The sequence below is a fragment of the Diprion similis genome, chromosome 2 (genome assembly GCF_021155765.1).
Source record: "Diprion similis isolate iyDipSimi1 chromosome 2, iyDipSimi1.1, whole genome shotgun sequence".
Taxonomy (NCBI): domain Eukaryota; kingdom Metazoa; phylum Arthropoda; class Insecta; order Hymenoptera; family Diprionidae; genus Diprion; species Diprion similis.
The window spans coordinates 1,706,755-1,734,656 of NC_060106.1; the positions used below are offsets into that span (position 1 = coordinate 1,706,755).

Sequence of the window (27,902 nt, forward strand, 5' to 3'; positions counted from 1 at the left end):
ACCTAATACATCAAAAACATATGGTGAAAATTTGGAAATAATTAATCCCACGGTTTCATTTGTTTTCAAGTAGACAAAGAACTCATTTTAGCGAACAAAAATGGGACACCCCCCTTAAATTGTAGAATGCTTTTGCATGCCGCGGTTTGTATAAAATTTTGATAGGGATGCATGTGTGGTAATTAATACATTCTCAGTGATAATCAATGAAACCAATTTTTGAAATTATCTACTTCATTTTACTAATGCAAAAAATTGCCTGTGTTGAAAATGACCATTTTGCTGACATCAATCTTAATGTAAACTCAAGTACAGGATAGTGGTCTTTTTTAACTCAGGGGTTCATATTCATTCATTTTGTGTATGTGTGAAATTGAGAGACTATATTAAAATATTCCCTCAAAGTCTGGAAGAAGTGTTTGTGGAGCTAGCCGTAGCCTCAGATCTCTGTCCATCATAAAGCTTGGTGGCTGAATCTTCCTTTTTTCCTGCAAAAATCAAATAATTATTGTTACAACAGGTCAGTACAACGGTAAATATAGAAGAGTGAAATTAAACATTATATTATACGTGGAATTTCACATACATTAACATGCATAACTATCATGTAGATTGGTTGATTTTTTTGGTAGCCAAATTAATGAGCAGGCAGCATTTACGATGCACCCAGATTAATAAATGAGAAAAGAAAACGGAAAAAAGTTTCAACCGTATCATAACAAATTCATTTTGATTACTGCCCATCCGAAATTCTCAAGAAGACATACTGCGGGATGCGAAAATCATCCGGATTAATTATTCTATTGATTGGCATGTGTGTTTACGAATTCGGCTTCTTTACATTTTGTTATGTTTGAATTGCTAGGCAATTTTGATTTGATCCAATCTGCAATACACAATTTCGTTTCCATCTATTTATATTCAATTCTTCGGTAGTAATTTATATTTATGTCGAAATGTCGATCAATTCACTTTCTAGGCATCGCTTTCTGTTTTAATAATTTGAGGAAATGAATTTATGTGTATCCATGATTGGGGATAAAGTTTGTAGTATTTTCTACTGATTTTTTTTAAATCCAGTTCAATCCGTGACGAGACACTCCGAATATATTCGCCGTTTGGAATGTAATTCTCTAAAAACTTCGATTACACTGAAATCATAATTATTTGATTCAACAAACTTTAACAACACCCTATTAATCATTACAGTCACTTATCCGTATAGATACCGAGTCAACTGAACATTTAAACTATTCTGTCAAATTATGCAAAGTTTCTATTGATGATCAGTGTTTTCTATTTTTTTTTTTTTCAGAGTTGACTTATTTTTTCGGTCGGTAATTTTAATGTGCTAAGAAATAAAAATTCCGTAATCATGTATGCATTGCACCATCACCTCCACCTTTACCGCAAAATTACCGGTGGTACCAACAAGTCAAGGCACATGACATGGTCGAAATTAATGAGGTAGAAATTGGTAACGTTACTGTAACGACGCATGTTTAAGAAGGATCGTTACATCGCACTGTTGAGATTGTTTGAAATGTAGTAAACCATGGTAAACTAAACATATTCATATTTCCGAAAGCCAACTTCTTGAATGTCATTCTACCTCGCATTCTACTTAATGATTTTTGTCTGAATGTTTCGTTACATACGTCAACGTTACTAACTTCAGTTTGACCAAATTAGCTGTTCAAGTATATTTTTCATTCCATTTGTTACGAAGAACACCAAAATCTCATTTTGGAGACATTTGTTACCGACATTACGCGCATGCCGGTATTTTTTTACCTACATTACACATCATCCGTCTGACATGCATTGTACTTATAATTCTCTCATATTATTTCAGAAGTTTCTTTTTAGGACAAAACATTTTGAAGTAGTTTATGTCCTCCGGTCGAGAACGTGATTTTGAATTAAGGTTCATTGATAACATTTTTTCATATTTGATTTTGCTTCACTGAGTTTTGCTGGGAGTTTTGGTATTCATTATCTTGGTAATTCATATTTGATTTAGTTTTTAAGTTCACCTATTATTAGTACATTATAACATAAGGTCAAAATACTGTCAGATATATTCAATAAACGATTGTAATGCTATAAAATGGTAATGAAATGCATGTGAAATTCTGTGAAATGTCTGTGAAATTCTATGAAATGCCGTTTAATTCTATTAAATGCCTGTGAAATTTTATGAAATACCATGAAATACTAGTTAAATGTGAAATGATTAGGACACAATATTTTCGAGTAGTTACCTCCTCGGTATGTGTTCGAAACTTGTTACAGAAATGTGGGGTCGGCCGAGCTACAGGCTGATTGCGTAGTTACATAGTTATAGATATTGGTAGATTTACGAGGCACTCAAAGAACAGCAATTGAACCTTCTCTATTTCATGCAGACAGCGTATAGCATATACTGGGAAGGCAAACAATAAAGTTGACTTGACTAGTGCGTCGAACAATTTTTCCTTTACTTGAAAGAAATTTATTCGAATGGAATGTATCCAAGTAATCGTGGCAGAGGAGACGGTTCTTGCTTTGAGGAGGTATTCTGGTTTGGAAATTCGAAAAAATCGATGTTTTTTTTGCATATTTTGAAAGTTTAGGCCTTTAAGAATATATCCCTAACAGGATTTAAAAAAATTCAAATTATATTCGGAGTTACCGTTATTTTTGTGACGCGACGACTAAACCGGTCCGGCTGGAACGAATCAACAGTAGACGGTAAGCAAACTCTTACTACCTGAGAGGAGCCCCCTCTATTGAAATCGCGAATTTTATAGCTGCTTGTAGTTTTAATTAAGGTTTTTGACCACTATTAGAAATTATGAGCATCGTGGAAATAACAATTGGTCCGGAATTTTGTGTTTTCGTCAACAAATGGAATCAACAACGCATTGACCGCTCCGAGTTGCGAGCTTCTGAAGCTTGCAAAGAAGCTAGAATTGCTCGTATGTCTGAAAGGGCTTCAGAAAAGCCCAATTTTGAAGTGAAAGAAGATATACTATATGAGGCAGGGATCGCTAATTAAGAAAATGTAAGTATTGTTACGTATCTCCCTTCAGACCCTTAAATCTAACCGTCTGAAGAATGTAAAAGGAGTCTCTTGGGAACGACTGTCGTTTTGGAAAAACAATGTCCTTTATTGCTCTCTTTAAAAAGATTTCATGATCGTAACATCGACATTAATTAATAAACCGATTCAACATTAATTCATCTGTGTCGTGTCATTATTTTACCAAGAAATAACAGTATTACACAGCATTAAACGACTCACAATTAGAATGCGCGAAACTCGACTCCAACCTTAAACGCGTTTTTCTCGAAACTACTTTAACTCGACTCCAACCTTAAACGCGTTTTTCTCGAAACTGCTTTTTTTGATACGATTGGCATGATATCTCAAGTTCTCATGTACCGATTTACTTAAAATTTGGTAGAGGGCTCACAATTAGAATGCGCGAAACTCTACTCCAACCTTAAACGCGTTTTTCTCGAAACTACTTTTTTTGATACGATTGGCATGATATCTCAAGTTCTCATGTACCGATTTACTTAAAATTTGGTAGAGAGCTTCTCGATATATCAGAGCATGAAATGACGAAACGTTTTTTATAATTCCAATTTTTTTACTTTTTAGCTTCCATTTGGCGAAATTTTTTTTCATAATTTTCTCACGTAGATGACTATAACTGCATTATTTTTTTCAAGAATATCAAATAATTTTTTGTTTCAGATTGCTGGAACGGTTGGAATCCTGCTATCCAGGACGCACCGTTCTTTTACGAGCCCCCACTTTGCCGGCCTGCACCTTTTTCGATTTTGAATTTTTTTTTTAATAATAATACTGCTCTATACTTTCGAAACATCAATAAATAACTGATAAAAAAATGGATACTATAATTATTAAATGGTTTCGTTTTATAACGCCCGAAAACACCTAAAATTCGGGCGTCTGAATCAGAATATCCCCTAAAATATACGTTGTACGAGACGTGCGGGCTTAAAGCGAGCATAGGGCAACTGAACCGCTTTTCTAAGCTAAGGCGCACTCTACCATCGCTTGATCCTTCGGTAAGGTCGAATAACAGTTAAGCTCAAGGGGATACTATTATTCAAATTGTGATTATAGAAATTCAGGTAAATTCTGGATAACAGTTTTGTCATTAAACAGCAGTAGCTTTGTTCTGATTCTGGTAAAAGCCATATTGAATGCAGTTTCATAATTTTGTTTTTTATTAAATAAATTAAAGTCGTGTAATAAATGCACGTTTTGCAGATGCCACTGAGTACGTCAATAAAACCGCAATATGGTTCATTATTATTGTCATTATTAATTATTCATTTTTCTGCTACAAATATTAAATATCTTCCTTTGTTTTTCAGATATATAATTGTTCATATTTCTGCATATCAATTTTCTTAGAATTTTGAAGTTGTGATATAGCTTCGTTTTTGCAGTTGCCGTAATTTTCGGCATTCTTTTAAGTTTGTCAATACGTTAACTCTCTAGAAAATAATATAGTAGTGCTTATACGTGTGTAGGCTTTTCTTTGACCTTGAATTTTTCTAACATGGCTTACCTAATCTTATGACAATACATCTTCTATCCAGACACAGTTCTGTCTGTCTTCCTACGCAGCCATCTCTAAGAACCAAACGCGTCCCGTGCCCAATGAAGGCCATCTTGGATGTTCAATCAATAACATTCAAATGCATTTAGCGCAGATTTCAAAGTATGGACATCTCTACATGGTATATGTATAATACCGTCGTATGTTTTCAAAATGGCTTCCATTGGGCCAACCGCCAAACAAGGCCGGCGTAGAACGGGATAAAAATGCGTCTTCCAAAGGAGCATATTGTAACCTCCCGTTTCAGCGTCAACCACCGTTTTGTCGGACGTACGTATGATCTCCTCTTTGCGGAGCAATTTATCTGATATCGTTGCTGAGATGTTCACTCGTAGTGGCGTGGTTGTCGGTGGTGAGTTTATGTGTTTCAGCAGATCGGCTGTGCACTGCACTAGTGCGCAGTCGTCGCTGGTGCGTGTGCGTGAATCAGTAGACCGCCCGTGCACTGTAATAGCGCGCAGTCGTTACTGGTGCTTATGTGTGTGTCAGTAAGCCGCCTGTGCACTGCAATAGTGCGCAGTCGTCACTGGGGTTTGTGTGTCGTGGCAGGCCTCCTGTACACTACAATAGTGCGCAGTTGGCGCCGTTTGGATGCGTTCAGTAAACCGCCTGTGCACTGCAATAGCGCACAGTCGTCACTGGTGTATGTGAGGGTTTCAGTAAACCGCCTGCGCACTACAGTGGCGCGCAGTCGTTAATGGTGTATGTGTGGTTCTGTCGATGTAAACAATGTGTTCGGGAGCTTCAATAGCTCGAATCGCAACACAGCCGAGTGTATGTGTGGGTGTTTGGAATGACTGCTCTCGTAGATTTAGAAACTATAACGAATGGCTTTTATTGCCCGCTCTGTGGCGGTGGATAAACAATAAATGTAAATCAAGGAAATAACAAAATAAAAAAGAAATAATCATTGTGAAAATAATCACGTAATAAATTGTAATGATGCGTTTTGGGCGTTACAATACATTATCATCTTTGATCATAGTTCTTATGGTCAAATTGGATAAGCATGTGTTATCATTACTTTCAACTGAATAAAGAGTAACTCTATTAGATAAACCATCTTAATACGACGCATATTCGTGTAATTGTTTTTATATAACGCGAGCACGCTTTACGCGTTTTTTCATGGGTGTTTTCCGTACACAAAGTACCTGTTTCTATGACGGTCTAGTGAGTCTGCGAATGTGCATGCGCGGAGTACTGAAACGACCACTTTTAACTCCTAGGACTTGAAAGTGGTCATTGCTGTACAGCTTTCATGCACTGTCGCGACAAATACAGTGAACCGATCTGACATTTCGCGACCCTGACCTCAATTTTGTGCTTCGTGAAAAATACGCATAACATGCACTTGTTATATAACGTATCGTGTGCAACAAGGAGGCAACGGTCTCTTCGCCTCGCGTATTTGCAATACTCGTCTACGGGTCGCACAAGCATACTCGCCTTTGGCTCCTATCCGTGCTCACCTGCGATTCATATTGCAAACTTACGCTCGGCCCGAAAAGACTGTGTTTGTCTCCTTGTTGTACAATATACATACTTTTTCATTAAGTAAAAGAAAAAAGTTAAAAACTAAAAGCGTGTGATTGACACTAATAGGAATAAAATGATGCATGCTGCTTTATACGCCCGTTCGGTTTTACGAAACAGTAATGATACTTATTTCGTTGATCGAACTCGATATTTGATGTACCAAACTGAAACGAATACAACCAATAAAATCTGCGGAAAAGCAGCTCCAAGCCAATGATATTTCGATATTCGATTGGAAACGTCATTTTTAGGAGGATACATACGAGTATGTCAATTGTACAGCATCAGGTTCACATCCGAGAACTCACCGGGGGTCTTTTAGTTGTTGGAGGTGAATTGGTCGCTGTTGGTGCCCAGCCCTTAGTCCGCAAGCACTGATAGCATACTCTGGAATCTCCTATGCAAGATATATGGTACCCATGCCCACATCTAAACACTACTGCGTAATCTGTGCATTGTGAAAGTGCTCGCCGACACACTGGGCAATATAAGCACACGTTTTGGAACGCTTTGCTTGCATCCCTGGATATAGACAGAGAATCTTAGAATTAGGAAGTTCAGTTAGTATTTAATAGATGCCCTAATTAGTATACGGTGGCAAACAAACCGTTTATAATTCAACTACAATTGATTTTGTGTAAGACTTTGAAACAAGAAAGTGATCTTAAAGTCTTCCCAAGTTTACTGACGAGTTTAGTTCGATTATTCTTTATCCGTATAATTCACCAATTGTTTCTACATCTTTGGAATGAGAATGATGAGAAACCTCAGCTTTTGTCTTACCTGAGAGATTTTTTAAGAGCTTCATGCAGTTCCATGCTTACTAATCTTGCAGTTGCTTCGACTAGTGTTTGATCGTAACAAGAGTGCGTCAAAACTCCAGTTAACAATTCTCTTATATCACCAATTGTCCCACCAGTAGCTAGAGGATGCTTTAAAATTTGTTCCAATACTGTGGATAGGGCTGTGGTGCCACTTAGTGACTCTAGCACGATTCGAAGCAATTTGCCCCGTAGCGATTCACCTGAGAAAATATATTAATAAAATAATTAATAATACGTAAATTCCGTTCCAACACTTATATAGGAACAGAAAAAAATGGCCGTACTGGGTCTGCTTATGCTCGTTACGGTCACCTGCTGGCCATTTTGTGTGCAAAATTAGAAGTACCAAACTAAATCCACTATTATGAGTATTTTCTGTTCATATCAGCCCTTGTTGTCACTTATGGACGTATGAACGATATCCCATACTATCCACGCTTGTTTCTGAGCAAGAAGTTGAAGTTATGAATGAAGGCAACAATTACAAAGTATCTGTCAAGATTTGAGGCCCGCAAATGGTTATTGCAAAATTTATGTGTGCGTCCTTCAGAAGACATGAGCCATTTGACCGAGTTTATTACCGTTAATAGAGGTGTTGCACCAGCAGTATCAGGATATTGATAATGAGAGGAGACAATAATCGAATTTTGAGCTTCCGATAACATGAGTGTCGCCGATAATATCAACGTGTTCCGGAACAAATTATTGTACAGCGGTCTAGGTGATCAGGATTTTATTGGTTTCGACAATTCATCAAAATTTGTGCTACAGAAATGGTCTTTTTCTCATTAAACATTGATTGTGAATGTATTTTCAGTGGAGTGAAACTAATAAAAACCAACACAAGAAATAAGTTAGTGACATTGACTGTGAACAATATTTTACTAGCTAGGAAGCGAATTGGATCAGATTGTATTAATTTTCAACTGGCTAAAGCAAAGTAGTTGTATAACAAAATCGTCACTTTACTTGTATACTGAATTCAACTCAAAAACGACAGCGACGCCATCTGCAATAAATTGTCACTGTGATAGCAATAATCATATTATCATGGTTCGTAATTTCTGAACCAAAATCTATAATTTAAATTATCATAAATTTTTTTTGATCAAAAATGTAATAAAATAATACCGAATATATAAGTTATAAGATTAAAAAAATACAAAATAAAAAATATCGAAACAGAACTGAAAAAATATGTGTTCGTTACAAATATTATGGATCAATAAGAACTCTATGTATCGTTATTCATTAGAAAAAAATATATGCAAAATTATTGTTATTGTTATTTACCCAATTGAATGAAAATTTAAACTTGTTGAACTGTTTTCGCCATGCCGCTACTGTTTGATAAAAAATAATATGATGTTGTTACGTGCTCAGCCCCTCTTCACACTCACCACTCATTCTTCGTCCCACTTATCAATGATACTCTCCATTTCATCCGACTACACTATCTCCCATACATCCTGTCCACACCTGACTATCTCCTCTCGTTCCCAGAACCCTGACTATGCACCCTGCTTTTCTGCACTGACTCGCTTCGCTCTCGACTCGCTACTTCACTTCTGATCGACCTCTTAAACTGTACCCATCGAATAAAAAGCTATAAACAGAATCGTCAATTTATACACTACATTCCCGGTTACTACAACAGTGTAAAAGCGGAGTAGAACCAAACGGCTATTCCTTACCGCTCGGGAATAACCGACAAGCAAGTCGTTACAATGTGCTTTTGACAATTTTTTTCAAAGAATTTTGGAATAAGAAATCCGGTACACTCTGAGAATTCAAATGAAGAAAGTTGATAATTTTTGGCTAATAATACTTATCGGAACGATATTTTACGATTTTACCGAATTACCAACACTTTCAAAACTTACTATAATTTTTTGCGCGGTATTATGATTTTACGATCCCAGTCATAGTCCCCCACAAAAAACGTAGGGCAACTGTCCTACCCTTGTCTCGACTTGACGTACTAAATGTTAATTTGGTGGTTTTGTTTGTAAGGACCACGGTTATTTTAATTTTGTAAGTTAGATTATCTTATCACACGACTCCCTGAGTTGTAATTCTCAAAATTTTGACGAGCAGAACAGCTCTTATCCCCTACTGCGCAACAATTTGACGATGCTATTATTCATCGTATGACTTCTTGCTTTGCTTCCACGTTATCTTGCGCTTTTATTTTATCTTAAATATGACTCAATTGCTTTATTATCGTGAGCCTTCCCTCTTTGCATTTGAGTTTCAATTTTCGTCCCAGTTATGGTTATACATTGAGTCGCAAGGTAGATGTGCCCCTTAACAAAAAAAAGTCGTTTACGTTCTTTTTCTTCCTGAACCTTTAAGCTGGAAGATTTCATGGATTTTATTTTTGGGAAATTAATTCTCGCACTGACGGTGAATTTCTGTCCAAATACTAGGTATATGGATTACGGGGACTTTCATACTTCTTATCCTGCTGTTTCCTCAGTCCAAAAATGAAATTCGTTAATTTTAACGAAGAAAAGAAATAAAATACCAACACAAGAGCACCTTTAAAGTATTAATCATACCTTTTTGGTTATCGATGTCGGTACATGGATGTAATACTGTTTCTACCAGCGGCATCCAGTCTAGGTGGCCAGCAGCTCGTCTGCATAGTGCTGCTAATTCTGAAGTTGCTTTAATAGCCTCATTACTCTTGATATCCCCACCGCAGTGCTAAAATATAAGGTATAGTACATGCAATGTAAATAAATTTCTGACAGCATTTGTGTATAGATAATAATGAAATATTATATACTAAAGTAATCTGATTCAAAGAAATGTCGATTTTGATCTTTTCGCCGTCATATCACATCGCAATTAGGAATAGTTTATGCACTGATTTTACAATACCAGAAGATATGTATGGAAGGGCTGGCAAGGAATGATATAGACATGGTTGCTCTTATTTCTTCATTTACCATTCCCTTATAAACTCACTCTTTCCTATTTTCCAAGCGATCATACGCTTTTCATACCTCGCTTTCAATCTATTTCTAATCTCTGATCGTATTTCTTTCCATTCCCTGTATTTTTCAACGCTTCTCGTTGAATTTTCACTCACAAGGTTCCGAGGTCCCCCCTTCCCTACCGATCTCGTTTATTTTAGGATGTGTCATTCGTTAATCGAAATCGGAGCGACACGTATTTTTTTTTTTATCAATGAAAAGGGTAACAGGGTTTGAAGGGATAAAATAAACCCCCAAAGTTGGGCATCCCAACTGAAGTTTCGCAGTTTCACATATTTACAGTCAAGTTATTTAAATGAAACCAACTGGACGATCATTCTCATGGCGGATAATGAAAAATGCATTTCGACCAATTACCACAGGGTTAAATGTTGAAAAATTATAGGGGCTGAAAGTTACAAATTATTTATAATTAAAAAACTATTGCTCATATTTGAATGCAATTAATTGCATTTGAAAGAGCAGAAAAAAGTAGGGCATATGTGTTTGTGCTTTTTTCAACGAAAAAAAAGGCAAAGAAATTGGTTTTTTGATACAGTCTAATATATATGTGTATGTACATATATGTATATACACACGTACGTATGTGTACATACTTGTGTATAAGGCACTTTCTAGTCTCCATTTTCCCGTCGGAGAACCAAAAACGCCTGTTTGCACTAGGTCCCACCAGGTAACGTCATCTATAGGTAAAATCATTGAGGTTGGAGGAGGGGATGAGTGCCTAGAGTTAAAGTGGCCATGCCCGGTTACATGCCTACTGGAGTGAACCAAAAAAAAAACTAAGTTTTTTTCTTTCGTTACCATGAAAATATCGTTCAAGATGATAAACAAAAAAATTCTGGTAAAGTTTGAGCTCTTAATATTAATATCCAGAGGTGCCTCATCGTGATTTTTGATTTTACATTTAAATAACATGGAGAAAATCTTTTTTATTTGTAATTTTATTGCGTTCTAACGAGTTAGCCTGTTGTAGAAATCAATACATATTCTTATAGAAAATTGAACGATCCCCAAAAAAGGTCTGATATGATTTTTCGCCAAGTCGACTCGTTTGAAAGTTATTCAAGGTTAAAGTTCAACCTCAAATGGTATGTGATGACTTCCACAATTTTTTTAGATTTTATCACGAAATGATGGCTCCAAAACATAAAACATCGTATTCTTCCTGAAGTTTCTCGTTTTTATTCCACGAATTTACAGAGAAAAACTTATGTTAATTTTGCACGATTCGAATAAAGAGCATAATAAGAGGCACCTCTTAATATTAATATTCAGAGCTTAAACTTTATCAGATTTTTTTTTATCATCTTGAACGATACTTTCACGGTAACTAAAGAAAAAAAAAAACAGTTTTTTTTGGCCCACCCTAATCCCTAAGTTTGATTTATGGGAAATAATTATTTTTCTCGCAGTTTTCCTTGCAAAAAAGAATGCTGGAAATAGGATGAACATTTTAGGGTTCAGTGATCTCTAGCGCCGAAACTATTCATAGGAGAGGGTCGTGCTCGTGGAGACTTTTTTCAGAATGCCAAGGTCTACAACATATCAAAAATTCAGATGATTTCACTAAAACCCAATGCCCGTAGGATCATTGCAGGGTTCTTTACACCTGAATCATTAACATCACGAGAAGGTTTTCGTTGAATTAATTAGCTCTCGAAATATCCCGATTTTTTACTTTTATGAAGTTTTCTCGGAACCTTAGGAGTAACCCCTCGCGCCTAAATTATTTCATATAAAAGGTCTTTTGGTACCGGAGAGGGCGGAGAGGGTTATCGAGTTATGAACCGCTGGGCACATGTTTTTCTAACCTAAGAAACATTTCTGAACAAATAGTGTGAAAATCCCAAGACAGGCATTTGGCCACTTATAACCAGGGATACCCTTTGGGAGGATGGTTATTGTCATCAAAACAACCGAGGGTTATTCAAACGAATAAGCCCCTTAATTGTTGCTCAAAAAGTGCTTTTTCATATTAAATAAGACGAATCGAAGCAACATAGTACCAGTTTAATGGGAACTTGGTTGCGCGTATATAAGGGTAGTCCACTCTTTATGTGACAGTATTTCTAAAACGAAAAAACACATGTGTCCTACATTTTTCTGTTTTTTTTTTTTTTTTTTTTAATGCAATTAACTGTCTTCAAATATGAGTAGTAGTGTTTTAGTTATAAATAATTTGTAACCCCTATAATTTTTCACTATTTAAGCCCGTCATAATCGGACAATATGCATTTTTCAATATTCGCCATGAGAATTATCCTCCACTTGGTTTCATTCAAATAACTGAACTGGAAATATGCGAAACTGCGAAATTACCGCTGGGATGCCCAACTTTGGGAGGTTGATTTTATTCCTTCAAACCGTTACCCCGTCGATGAGAAAAATACGTACCGCTGAAATTCCGATGAAGAATGACATATCCTAAAATGAACGAAGTCGGAGGGAGACACCTCGGGCATTTTTCTTGTCGGCCTCACACTATTTTTCTTACTTTCTGTTTTCTCTCAATTACAATTTGTCACCCTCAAACTAACAACGCCCGTGTAAGTCCAACATTTGAAATTTGCAAAAATTTCGACATATTGTAAAATAATAGTGAGATAAAAGTTGCAATATAAATTATTATACGAAATAAAAATGATTACCATTTCAAACAGACTTTGAAGATCCGCTACTAGTAAATCAAAAGCTTCTTGATAATTTCCTAATTTTTCTAACATGACAGCTATAGCTTCCGTATGGTTTATATCCTGGACTATTTTCAGAACTTCGTTCAACCGACAACCGTGTGGTCCATAGAGATGTTGAACAACCTGTAAGTATATCACGAGCCATATTATAATATAATCATGAAATTCCGTGTTTTTCTTTTAGAAAAACAACGTATTGTGACGACAGGGAAACATGTGTGTGCTCAAATCATTAATCAACATCCGTTTGATCGAAACGAAGAACACTGAGAAACAAATTTAGGTAATTTATTTTTATTATTTTTCGATGGTCTTTCCGATGCATTCTTATAAAAAGCACAGTTTTCATAATCACTACTTACTGGTTCAATTTACATAGAAGTTAATTTCATTCTCTTCAGTAACTGACTATTCAGCTATTCAAACTGACAAGACAAATTCGTAACGATTCTGCTATAAGCGCAAAAGTCATAGCATTTTGGTATGAGGTAGAAAATCCTGCAAGTCACTAAAACTCTATGGCAAATAATCACTTTACGAAATGAGATAGGAATAAAGATCAGTTGAGGGCGTAGTAAGAATATCGCTGATAGTGCAGGGCATTGGTTACCGAATAGTTTAGATTAGATTAGGTAATCATATAAAATGCTGAAATTTCAAATTTAGATTTAGATTTTGATTCGATCAAAAGAAGATGTTATGATATGCATTGTAACGAAAATATTAAATTCGCGGATGCCACGCTCACTCAGCAGTATAAACGAACAATAGAAAATGCTGAAAAAAGTAAGGAATATTCAAGAAGCGTGCACTTTTAATTCGTCACTCGGGAAGACTATTCAAGAAAATCAATAAAACACTAGGTGAACGAGAAATTTGAAAAAGGTGAAATGAACATGAAAATGAATAAAACAATGTTGAACAACAATGAACAATCAAAGGAGATGAGTATCTCGAAATGATGAAAAATGGAAGGTGGAAACCTAATTTGGACAAATTTTACGGTATACGCAGGCTCTTAGGAAAAATCGAGTTTAATACTTCTTAGTTAAGGTCATATAGTACTCTTACCTTTACCAACTGAATAAACTAACCCTTCCCGTTAGTTATTTGTTTATTTAATATAGTAAGATAAAGGATGCGTTTGCGCGATCGGTGAATGTAGGAGTACTATATGACCTTAAGAGAATATATTTTGTTCAATTTAAAATATGCCCATGAAGTCGACACATACAAAAAGATAAAGGGAAATTTAAAAAAATATAAATTGCTAATCAGTTTTGAAATACTTACACGGTCCGGTTCTAAATTACACATTAATCTCAAGTACTGCTCAAGTATTTCTGTGGTCAATTCCATTTTTATATCCTCTTCTCCACACTGAATCATTTGATACAAGGCTCCGAGTAAAGCGTACGCTAATTTCGGATTTTCATTAATTTTTTGCAGAATGTTATCTAAATGGTTTGGCATTCGATTAGCTATAAGCACAGCCAATCGAGCTGCATCAACTGTCACCAACTCAGCAGCATGTGCAGTAACAACTTCCTGCAGAGAGTCTAATGGCAAACAGTCTAGCCATTCCCATACTTCATAACGACGTAATTTATCTGTCAACATGCATCGACACACTGAAATCCAGTCTTCTTGCCCGCAGTAAATGGTTTCAGCAACTCGCAAACTTGAAAATAAACAATATCTTGAAATTAAAACTCGGATACATTTATCAGTCAGATATTGATTAATAATGATTATTCCAAAATGTTTATTTGAATTAATTGAACTAGAGATGGGTTTCGACAACTTTTCGGGACTTTATGAACTGAGTTTAAAATATTAATACTTTTTATTCAGTTTGACAGAAAAAATTTAGTAAGAAGGAATTAAAGTTTAAACTTTGAAGACATTTACCAGGCTAGTTTTCAGTAAAATATCTACAATTTGTTCTAACACAGTCGTAGGAGCTTTCCATTCATTGGCATTGATGGTTTATTTTTAAATCTTGACATGTGCTTTGAAATTTAAAACGCAGCATTTAAAATTCTCAACATTTTGTTATAAACTTGTCATACTAAGCAAAGTTCAAGTTCATAATTGTCAAAGTAACGAAACATTAAAACAAAATTGATATTTGATCACTTTAGAACTAGTTTGTGAGGGTCACAGTTGCGAAATTGATATACTCTGCTACAATTAAGCTTTCACAGTTACCGTCTTGCAGCATAATGAGAAGAATTCTGAAGTTGAGAAATATCAATTTGTTTTCAATACTTGGTTATGTTGAAATTACGGAGTTCGAATTTGTCATACTGATGCGGTTTAGTAAAGATTTGTGCGAAATTTAGTTGTTATTTCGACAGCAATTTGCGAATTATTACCAACTGAATTTAGCTTCAAGACTAATAATGCAATACACAAGTCAATTCACTCTATTTTTTGCATGCCAGGACCAGATCAACGAATAAAAAAAAGAAATAGATTTTTCAGATTATTTGATTTGTTGTTGTCGACCTGAAAATATTTTAAGTGTTGTAGAGAATGTCTGCTGACATCACAAGATATCTGTTAGATATTTGGAAATCAGAAAGGAGTTTAAATGCTAACAAGTGGAGGACAGACACCCGCCACGGGGTGACCGACTTCTTTGGAATCTGAACGACTAAAACTCGATAGAACTGCGCTAGACTTTTTATTAGACGTTGAATTTTTTTCTCTGACTAATAGGCAGTAATTGCCGAAAAATCATGTAGTGTCCATTAAGAAAACATCATTCACCACTATTTTCACGGTTGGGATATCAGTTACAGGGCATTTAAAATAAATGACTTCCTTCTAATAAAAGATTTGTATTCTATGAAACAATTATTGTGAAAAATAGTGTTGTGACTCGAATGTTTCTAGAACTGGATACGTAAAAAAATGAAGACATTTCTCTACGTGACGACAAGAACGGTTACTTATGCTTCAGAAAATTAATTATAGGTTTTGCCTGATCCCATTTTCAGCACCTTCCGAGAAAATAATTTTTTCATGGATAAACTGAAAACTTTCAGATAGAAATGAGAAATGTGAAATGAAAATTGGTGGATATCGAAGAAAACGGCTATTTTTGGAAAAGGCGATCTAGAAGATCTACTGATTGATGTAAAGAGATGCACCCCGAGTTGAAATTACTGCTTACGTTTAGGTATCGGTACATGCGTACAAAATACTGATACTGTAAAGGTAAATTACGTGATTTTTCGGCAACCATTGCCTATTGGTCGGAAAAAGTACGGGTCTGATAAAATTGAATAAAGAGAACTAGTCACCCCAGGTTCGGGATCTTCGTAAGTCATAGCTACATTAATAATACTGAGGAAAGATAAAAAAAAAAGAATAGTATCCGAATGTGTGGCATTAATCGACGAATATTTACAAGCAAAAGTTCACAAATACCACGGTAAGCCCTAACGTGCTCCGGAATATATTATTTATCTGAAAGAGTATATATTCAGGTTATTGAAGTTGCTAGTCAATGTAATAACGTTCATTTGATGTTAAGTCAGTGCATTCCCATTTTCAAGATGCCACTGTGTTATCCGGTAACATTGATAACATATAAGAGCTTCAATTTTGTAATATCGAGTCATTGTATAGAGCGAGCCAAAATAACGGAATTCTTAAATAACCATTTAGGGTGGGCATTTCTTTCCGCACTATGGGCGGCTGAGGAGGAAGGGTGAAAATCTTGAATGACACGGAGAGTCACTTAAAAGGTCCCTAGAAGCAAAATACGCTCACTAAATGTCAGCTTGATTGATGCAACCAAGTATATAGAAAGCAACATAAATAAAGCAGGCAGCGCTTGATATTGATTTTGAGGTTATAATGCACTTTCGAAAACTTCATATAAAAAAATCCATAAAAGAAATACCACGATTCATCGACTAATTTCATAAATTTAGACCAACATGATATACTAAAATACAAAATGATACAAATGAACTCGGCCATCATACTCAAGTGAATTATCGGCATATTGTTTAAGGTTGTCTTTTGGAAACCCAATGTTGCGTATAAATTCACAAAAACACTGAATTATACAAAGAAAAATTAAAAAAAAATTTAGATCGCGTGTTCAATAACGGCATGGGCCACGCATGAGCGGTATTATATACCGTCGACGGTATTGCCGACATATTGCCGATGCTGCTACCGGGCGCATGCGGTCACCTTCTTTTGTAGACGGATTTTGATTTACTCTGATATTAACTGCTGACAACCCGATAGGTTGATTAAAAATCATGAGCCGAGCCAATCTCTATGTCATGTCACGCCTGTACATCCTTCAAACTGTATAAATTCATAACTGTATACACTGCTGACCGCTCAAATATGTTTCTTCACTAGCTCCATGGTAGTTTTAGTCAAAAACATGAAATTTCAAATTCTTACCTAAGATACCACACGTACTATACATAAAAAAATTTAGCTTATGCCAAAGTTAAGCCATTATCAAGGTAAAAAGCCGCTTATGGACACTATTTTAAATCCACTATTTGGGATTTAAAATTAGTAACTTGAAAGTCATGTATATATGAAGATTTTATTCAGATTTGGTAATTTTCAAGATGTTGCCACCACCATATTGGATTCGCCATTTGAAGTTTGCAAATTTAGACTTCTAGTTCCAAATCGGCAATTTTCAGAATCACCATGCACCGATTTTCACGTAAATCGCATGATTTTAGGGATTCAACAAGCGTAATTGTAGATACATGATTTGGAATTTTAAAGTTGATAGTCAAGATTTGGAATCCACGAACAAAAAAATTTTCGAGTTCTGATTTTCATTGTACTTTCACAAAAATATAATCAGTTATTGCCACTAGTTCGCGATTTTAATATTTAAGCATACAGTGCATCGTGTCAAATCTTCATATGAAACAATGAAATGACACGTAAGGGGACTTACATAAATTAAACACCCAGAAGGAATACGATCTCCAACGTGTCTATGCCGTTTATCTTAGGTTATGCCAAGATTGGGGAACAAGGGAATATCCACCGCTCACCCTCTTCCTCTGCACCCGTCCGTAACAGTTAGTGATTTTGATTGAACGAGGAGGGCGGTTGATTGCAAAAATTAAATTTTTTGTCTGGCCGCTATTCTGGGCATGCAAAATCGATTGAGCTAGAATTCAGTGAGCACATTCTACACGAAGGAACCTTTCAAATGAGCAGTCGCTCAACCCCCTTTTCATTTAACATCCTTCCGCCAGCATACACACACCCGACCCCTGAGTGTGGAATAAAAACACTCACCGAACCGAAATATAAATTTTTTTGTTACATACATTCCCTATAAATTTAATTTCGATATCTGTATCTGTTCAAACGTTTTCAGGGGTTCCGCTATTTTTGGCGCCTCTTGCATAATGAGCCATCAGTTACTACGCACTTATGGGGCTGAAACAATGAGTAAAATTTACCTAACGCGCCTGTCGTCTTATTGTTCAACAATAGGGTAAAAGTACCTATGTAATAAGTGAAATCAGTCGAAATGATAGCAATCATATTTTATGGCAACTCAAAAGCAGTCTGCAAGAGCCACATATTATGCTTGACTTTGGAATGGATTTAATTAACTAGACTAGATAATTTAGAGTTTGAAACCGAGATTAATTCTACGTATAGGAATTAAAATCTATTTAAGAAATCGGATTCAACTTATTTTTGGTTGAAAGATAATCTATAATGAAAGATTAGTTCCATTCGTGTTAATTCTAAATAAGTACTTACAAGTTAGCACTATGTGCAAGATTGAGTAGGCTCTTATCAGATATATTTGTCAATTTCTTTGAGTGTAAAAGTTGCAGAATTGCATTTTCCTTTTCAACTTCAATGTCCCTTGGCATGTCTTCACCGTTGTTTGTACTAGTCGATAGCATTTCTACCATCCTGTTCAAAGCGCCGGCTTCTAACGTTACCGAGCTTTCAGCCACTTCATTGGATACAAAATTTAGAACTACTGCTCTTTGTTCATCAGTCAAGTAATCATAATTATCAGGGCTTAGAGGTGTGGTGGGCATAACTATGTTGAGTAAAATGTCAATCAATCTCTGACGCTGTCGCAGACCCATTTCAGACATGAATTCTGGTTCTTGAAACGCAATGGTTATCACATCTAGAAAACCTCTGGCATCAAATTCAAGTAAAGTTCTGATATACGGGTACTGCCTTTCGGCGTCACTCGCTGAACTTGAATGCTGTGACAAAAGAGCGCGCAAGACATCAGCTTTGGCTCTCTGAGTTACACCTTCTGGTAGATTGCCTCTAGGAAATCCACGACCTGCAAGACAGCAGCTGGCATATACTAAAATTGCATTGCCTAATCTTATTTTCTCGGGTGATAACTTCTGTGTTCTGGCATTGGCAAGCGCCATTTGGAGAACTGGCACGAGCTGGTGAATTGGTGCTGTAAAATCACTTAGAGCCGAAGTCTGCAAATAAATCAGAGCTTCCCAGAGCCCATGTTGACCACATACTTTTGTTACCTGGAAAGAATCGCTAGAGTTATCATGTGCATCTGTAGAGAACAACTTGCTACTCAACTCGAACCATTCATACAATGACTAATTGTAGTTTATATGAAAAAAATTTTTGCGTATAAAAGTACGTATAAAATCATTCTGGTTCGAGGAATATTCACGAAAAACAAATTACAACCATCTTTTTGAAAACTAATGGGGCACAATCATTTGTATCACAGTTGAAAATTTGCTGAACTATTTTTTGATAGTATCAATTATAAACCTTGACATAAGTTGGAGTGAGATGTGTCTTACAAACACTTTCATTTATTGGAAAATCGCAAATCATTCCGAGTTTTTTTAGAAAGGTTTAATCCATGAGTGTTTCTTCAGTTAGTGCTTATTTTACGTGATTGACATTCTTCATACTAGGATTGTGACATTGCAGTTTGTAGAGGTTGTTTGAGTGGATTCTCGACAACTTGATATCACTTGCAAACATTGATGATTCAGCCTTGGAAGTAGACGATTCATCATGCATATTATAAGTATACCTGTGTAGCTCCTTGCGAAACATTATTATTTTTTACTGTGGTTCGAATAATTCATTATGCACTCCAACTCAAAAGTTCCTTTCAGCTAATTAGGTTTCGATTGAATAAAGTTATGGTCCATGTATGCCCAGTGGTCTGAATTTTCAAGTTTTTACTGATACCTGACTATATTACAGATTGTTATGTAACCCAAGCGTATGAGAGAGCCTTCCCTTATTCAAGCAGCTCTCTTTATTCCCTATACGGTTAGTTACGGTTTGTGTAAAAGTAGAATAAAAAAGATTCCTGTATGAATAGATACCGTTAAATTTACTTGATGTATAAATTAAATACTCGTATATTGATAATTTGATTATTTAAATCTCTGAGAAATCTAAGAATTGTTAATGACGAATACAACGCGGAAAAGGAGTATTTTACCATTGCTGCTCAATATAGAACTTTCAGGGTATGATTTTGTAAAGGGAATTGAGGATAACTCCAAGTCTCCAAAACAAGCAAAACTAATAATATGCACAGACGAATTTCCAACACTGAATCTCATGATGCAGAATAAGCGTGAAAAGATTCAGAACACGACGCTTAATTTTAGTCAGAATCAACATAAATAGTTATTGAGCACATATTAGTTATTTTTGTGGCAAGTGGACATAAAATAGGGATTTCTTGACGAGCATAAAGTGCATTACGAGCCATGAAGTCCTCATAAGCGCCCATGCCACAAATCTTAATTTTTGTGCTACCTCCTATCAAAAACTACAAAGTCGTCGAGTTGTTGACGGAGGTAGCGCAGAAAATATTATGCGAACGCGGCCAGGACAAGGCGTTTTGCAAAGATGCTTTACCTCCATTGTGCTTCAATGAACAATATGTTGAAACGTTTACTATTCCATTCAAGATTTTATTTATGACATGGTTCTTAAGAAACAGGTTCTGGATATAAATTTCCTTCTCACATCGAAATTTTCTGTTAGAGCATTTCGTAAATGTGGCACAAATGCATATGCAACACCAAAACACGTAATCTGCAACATACAAACTTGTTGCTTTGTGAAAAGTCGGAAATAGACTAAATGGTTCGATCCACCTACTTTTGGTTAGCTTTTCAGGGTGAAAATTTCGGTAGAGTTGCAATTTGGATACGTTCTAGTTTGCACTAACAATAAGATATGAATATCCTCGAATTTTTAGGCTACTAGGCCATATGGCTTACGAGAAACACTCTAGTTTTGTTAAGTTTTCGAATCAAACCTTTGTATCCGCATTGTTGATACTTTCTGTTGACGAAAAAATGTGACCTAATAAATGTTTAAAGTAAATGGTCTGATCTTTCTGGATATCAATTCTACTTTGAGGTAGGTCCCCAGGAATAGTTGAAACAAAGTTTTTTGATTTGGTGCATGCGAAGGTCCAAAAAACAAATTGTTCTCACGCTTTCGTGGAAAAAGTACACACTTGATAGTATATTCTGAAAATTTCACAGTGCTGTTATGTCCAGTCCGTATGTTTATATGTATGTCCAATTTTCCACATTCCTCACAGTAACCACATAGTTTCCATCCAGCCCCGTTGTGCACATTTGCACAGGCTTTTGGTGCACACAGCACATGCAATTGTGGCATTCCAGGAGAAATGGAGGAGTTATTTCCCTTGGGTCATCAGATCCTTGCATAACTTTTTTTTCGCATTGATTCAACTTAAAAAAAAGCCTCAATTTTTTGAAGAATTTTCTCGATACTCCTTCAGGTAGTGCGCCGATCGTTTTTGTGTAAAAATCCGTTAACTCAAAAAACACCATTTTTAAAATTCTGCAATTTTTTCCACAGATTCTAGGTCAGAAATAAGTAATATCTATCATGATTAGAAAGTGGGATGCGGCTGCCTCATATTTTTTTGGTAATTTTTTTTTCCCTTGAGTTTCTAAAATAAATGAAAAATTAATTCCTGATAGTCCTTACAGGAGTGAAAAAAAAGAGAAATAAAACATGTCTTGGAAAGTTTTGATATTTTGCATATTTTCCAAAATAAATGAGAAAAATCTTTTTTTTCCAATTAAAATAGATCAATATACAAAATTAATGAGGAAAATTACTTTTGACTCCAAACCAGCATAAACTTTGGTGTTGTAGTTATTTCTTGAATATTTATATAACTAGGGGCTCCGCCCCTGCGCGCTTCGCGCACCAACCCCGCTCGGCGCGCTACGCGCCTCAGCCCACTGAAGCTCGGCGCTTCGCGCCTCGCGCTTTTGTGCGTTTCATTCATTTATTGTTCAGGGAGTAAGAGATGTACTTTCTGGAGTTTCCCACACTAACCTTGTCACCCGATTGAATAGAGTGAATATAAGAGATGTCCTTATTCAGTGTTTTATTATATTACTTTCATCTTTGGGCTGCAAAAGTCCCCTTCTGTGTTTCTAAAACATCGCACCTTATATCTTGATTAATGAATTCGTATTACCGTCGACCTGGACCACGAATGCTACAGAGCGGTGGTTTTGGGCGACGCAAAACATCGTCCCTGCGACATGTACCGATAAGTACCTAATCAAACTGTTCGTAGCGCTGCCCCTGGACGATGAAAAACATCGTCCTTCTGAATACGCTTGTGCCGTCGACCTCGACCACGAATACTACGAAGCGCTGCCCCTGGACGATGAAAAACATCGTCCTTCTGAATACGCTTGTGCCGTCGACCTCGACCACGAATACTACGAAGCGCTGCTCTTGGACGATGAAAAACATCGTCCTCATGCAACACCGTTCGGCTCGTCTACGACTCACCTCCAACTCATCTCACTGCTCGTGCAGCGCCTCGAATACGCTTGTTCCGACGACCTGGACGACGAAAAATATCGTCCCTCTGACCTGGACCACGAATACGCTGGTTCCTTCGACTTGTGCAAAGAATACTACGGAGCGCCGCTCCTGGACGACGAACAACATCGTCCCTCCGACCTGGACGACGAATACGAAGCGCTTCTCCTTTACTATGAAAAACATCGTCCCTCTGACCTGGACCACGAATACGCTGGTTTCTTCAACTTGGACAACGAATACTACGGAGCGCTGCTCCTGGACGAAGGAAAATACATTCCCGGCGACCTGGACCACGAAAACTACGAAGCGCTGGTCATGGACGACTTTACCCATGTACCGCTTATAATCTATGGTAGATTTAACCGCTAATCTATGTGATTCGTCGCCCACGGTATAACCTTCATAATCGCACCAGTTTTGAGTAACGTACGGAACGATATCTTCCCTTACCTTTAGGTGATTCTCTTAAGTATTATATACACACTGTGAGATCGCCCTGAATAAACAATTCCCATCTAGCACCATATTTTTAACTTTGACACTCATTTAACTGATTTAATCAATTTACCTCTCTTTTTTGAAATTGTTATTTTTGTTGCTACCATGACTACTTAAAACTGAACGCGATTATCTGACGTCACAGTCGGCAATACTGAAAGTATCTTTCGGAATGTACCTTTCCTGGACGAACCCTCGCAACCTTGACTACGAAACTACTGAGCTCTGTCCCCGGACGACGGAAAACACATTCCCGTCATCCTGGACCACGAATGCTACGTAGCGTGGACCACGAAAACTACGGAGCGCTGGTCCTGGACGACAATCAACATTCTCCTATCGACCTGGACCACGAATACTACGGAGCGCTGATCCTGTACGACGGAAAATACATTCCCGTCATCCTGGACCACAAATGCTACGTAGCGATAGTTCTGTACTGCGGAAAACACACTCCTGTCAACCTGGACTACGAAAACCATGGAGCGCTGGTCCTGGACGACAATCAACATCCTCCTATTGACCTGGACCACGAATACTACGGAGCGCTGATCCTGGACTAAGGAAAACACACTCCCGTCATCCTGGACCACAAATGCTACGTAGCGATAGTTCTGTACTGCGGAAAACACACTCCTGTCAACCTGGACTACGAAAACCATGGAGCGCTGGTCCTGGACGACAATCAACATCCTCCTATTGACCTGGACCACGAATACTACGGAGCGCTGATCCTGGACTACGGAAAACACACTCCCGGCAACCTGGACCACGAAAACTACGGATCGCTGGTCCTGGACGACAATCAACATCCGCCTATCCACCTTGACCAAGAATTCTACGGAGCGCTGGTTCTGGATTGTGAAAAACACACTCTCGGCAACCTGGACCACGAAAACTAAGTGGCGTTAGTCCTGGACGACGGAAAACACATTCTCGGCAACCTGGACCACAAATACTACTGAGCGCTGGTCCTGGACAACGTAAAACACCTTCCCGGCAACCTAGACCACAATAATTTAATAGACTACGGAGCGCTGGTCCTGGACGACGGCAAACACCTCCTCGTCAACCCACCTTCATGCGTATTACAATTTCAATCTTAAAAACGCTAACTTCATTAATGTTAAAAACGTCAATCTTAAAAACGTTAACTTCAAGCGATTAAAACCTTTTTTTATATGAGGGATTCTCCACGAAACCGGCCACTTTTTTTTAGACCATCTCAGATCTTTCCCATAATTGGGTATATGAAAGTACTACTGAAAGGCACTCTGCGTGATTTTTTTCAGATTTTTAAATTCATTATTTTGGAAAATGCCATTTTTTTTCAAATTAATATATCTCGGAAACTTGAAGTAACTGAAAAAAAATGTCTCCACATAAAAGATGTATCTTTGTGTAAGCTTTCGAGCAGACGACTTGAAATAATTCTCACGTTCCGGTAACGCTGATTTTTTACCAAAAAAAATGGAAATTATTTTTTTATTCAAAAAAGGCCACTTTTTTTTTGCTGAAAAAATTACAGGGTCTTTTAGTATGTCTGGCAATATCACTAAAAAATCGCCAGAGTGGCACCGCCAGAGGTTCCGGTATAAAAAAATTAAGTTGTGTGGTTTTCGGATCGAGGTTCTAGGGTAAAAAAATGAAACCACACAAATTAATTTTTTTATACCGGAACCTCTGGCGATGCCACTCTGGCGATTTTTTAGTGATATTGCCAGACATACTAAAAGACCCTGTAATTTTTTCAGCAAAAAAAAAGTGGCCTTTTTTGAATAAAAAAATAATTTCCAATTTTTTTGGTAAAAAATCAGCGTTACCGGAACGTGAAAATTATTTCAAGCCGTCTGCTCGAAAGCTTACACAAAAATACAACTGTTATGCGAAGACATTTTTTTTCAGTTACTTCAAGTTTCCGAGATATATTAATTTGAAAAAAAAATGGCATTTTCCAAAATAATGAATTTAAAAATCTGAAAAAAATCACGCAGAGTGCCTTTCAGTAGTACTTTCATATACCCAATTACGGGGAAGATCTGAGATGGTCGAAAAAAAAGTGGCCGGTTTCGTGGAGAATCCCTCATATATAGAGATAGATAGATAAATATATAATATATAAATATTCATGTTGTAGTCATATCTTGAATATTTATATAATATATAATATATAAATATTCAATATTCAAGATATGACTACACACCAAAGTTTATGCTGGTTTGGAGTCAAAAATAATTTTCCTCATTAATTTTGCATATTGATCTATTTTAATTGGAAAAAAAAAGATTTTTCTCATTTATTTTGGAAAATATGCAAAATATCAAAACTTTCCAAGACATGTTTTGTTTCTCTTTTTTTTCACTCCCGTAAGGACTATCAGGAATTAATTTTTCATTTATTTTAGAAACTCAAGAGAAAAAAAAATTACCAAAAAAATATGAGGCAGCCGCATCCCACTTTCTAATCATGATAGATATTACTTATTTCTGACCCAGAATCTGTGGAAAAAATTGCAGAATTTTAAAAATGGTGTTTTTTGAGTTATCTGATTTTTACACAAAAACGATCGTCGCGCCACCTGAAGGAGTATCGAGAGAATTCTTCAAAAAATTTAGGCTTTTTTTAAGTTTAATCAATGCGGAAAAAAAGTTATGCAAGGATCTGATGACCCAAGGGAAATGACTCCTCGATTTCTCCTGGAATGCCCCAATTGTACTTACTCAGCTCCTCCCTTCTTCTGTATTTCTTACATCTTTCTCAGGAGAGGACATGTAAGTGGGTGTCAAGAACGATAAATGAATTTTGAGATATTTTATCGCGAAAACTGTCAATTCGATGTAAGTCGGTTTTTTTAATTCACCTGAACGTATATACTGTAACGTGGTATTTTAGAACAGCCCGTCACAACGGCACGCGCCCGATTAAAACCCCACAAAAAGGCGTCTCTGGTGGGATACTTCAAGCAAGCTGGATACAAATTAGACAGCAAACTACTAGTAGTTAATTCTTTCTTTGTAATCTCTGCATTTCGCGCTTCAGCGCAAGCAAACAAAGTACCAGGGCGTCAACGATCCCGACTGCCGAGGGACCAACATCAACTCTGATGACTACGAATTATTCTCCTGATGACTTCATCTACCGACCATCTGATGTGCAAGCTCCGTTGTGCTTTGAAAAGCACCCGGGTCAGCATTTACTGTTCATCTGAACCGCTCGTACCACTTCGAATTTCTGTCTACAAGGATGTGCGAGAAGCACATTAAAATCTTCCCGACAACTAGGTGACTACTTCTCCTGAAGAATTCAGCCGTCCGCTTCCCAGATACCCGGGAAACGGGGTATAGTCCAGGAACTTTAGACAAAAAATGGGCTAATCTTCGGAAAAAGTTCAACCAAGCTAAAAATTGGTATACACTTACCTTTCAGCTCTCCAAATAAGGTGTGAAAAGTCCCCGGAATTCGATTCTACGCATAACTTGTGACAGCCCAAAAACGGTGAAAAAAATGACCTTTTTTCGTTTTTTTGCGAATATCTCCGTTCCTGTCGGTCTTACGGTTATAAGATATACTTATAAAAAATAAAGAACGGAAAATTTCCTACAAAAAAAAACCCAATAGAGTTTATTGATAGAATTAGTAGTTTTCACGTAATCTGGTATTTAAAATGCAATATAAATTTTGTATGGGTATTTAATTGCATGTTATAATCGAAATCGAAGTTTCTGTGCCGTATCTTCTCGTTTTGATATTTTTATAGACATTCGGGTATAAATAATAGTATGTTTAATAATAGTATATAAAAATAGTACTATAAATAATAGTACATTTGTCTTATTCTAACATTATATAGATGTTGAGGTTTACCGTATAAAAATGGTATATTCAATTGTGCAATATTAACGTTCCTGTTTATGATCTTCTTATTTCAACACTAAAAAGATGTAAAAGAGTACTTTAAAAAATAAAGTTTGTCAGATTAGGTATAATCTAATATTTTTCTTGGTGAATATTTAGGAATAGATGACTAAAAAAAAATGAAGGTTGTTTATGTAACTAATTTCTGACAGCTTATTCTCTTTCAGTTTCTTCCTCTTCTCTCTCGAATTGTTCTTGATTTTCCCACGAGACTGGTGGGAAATTCCGAGATTGCTCAGAATCATCAATAAAATCGGTTTCTGGGTCTTCCATATCGTCCGCTCAACTGTTACAGATTCGTCATCTGCGAGTGTTTTGTCACATATACCGCACAACTGTTCCATAATAAGTCATTACACTGAAAAAAAAAAAAAATTGTTGAATTTATAAATGTATAGTTGAATATGCACGACTACATATTTTTGGACATCAACAAAAATTTTGTCATTCCAACAGTGTGTTTATCATTTCAACAAAATATACCGTTGAGATTGCAAAAATTTAGTCAATATCGAAAAATATTTAGTCGTGCGTATTCAACTATACATTTATAAATTCAACAATTTTTTTTTTTTCAGTGTAATGACTTATTATGGAACAGTTGTGCGGTATATGTGACAAAACACTCGCAGATGACGAATCTGTAACAGTTGAGCGGACGATATGGAAGACCCAGGCACCGATTTTATTGATGATTCTGAGCAATCTCGGAATTTCCCACCAGTCTCGTGGGAAAATCAAGAACAATTCGAGAGAGAAGAGGAAGAAACTGAAAGAGAATAAGCTGTCAGAAATTAGTTACATAACCAACCTTCATTTTTTTTTAGTAGTCTATTCCTAAATATTCACCAAGAAAAATATTAGATTATACCTAACCGGAAAAACTTTATTTTTTG

The 27,902-nt window shown here is 36.5% G+C and overlaps 1 protein-coding gene across 1 annotated transcript in view; it reads right to left on the reverse strand.

The window, feature by feature from the left end:
* Positions 1–222: 222 nt before the first annotated feature.
* LOC124415825 (vacuolar protein sorting-associated protein 8 homolog) overlaps positions 223–27,902 on the reverse strand; it is a 110,856-nt gene continuing 83,176 nt past the window's right edge. Inside the window, exons 9-15 of the mRNA XM_046896479.1 lie at positions 18,489–19,243; positions 13,998–14,385; positions 12,660–12,827; positions 9,568–9,715; positions 6,966–7,206; positions 6,491–6,704; positions 223–488 (exon numbers count right to left, since the gene is read on the reverse strand). Of these exons, the coding sequence (XP_046752435.1) occupies positions 387–488; positions 6,491–6,704; positions 6,966–7,206; positions 9,568–9,715; positions 12,660–12,827; positions 13,998–14,385; positions 18,489–19,243 (2,016 nt within the window). The 3' untranslated portion in view covers positions 223–386. The remainder of the gene's footprint in view (positions 489–6,490; positions 6,705–6,965; positions 7,207–9,567; positions 9,716–12,659; positions 12,828–13,997; positions 14,386–18,488; positions 19,244–27,902) is intronic.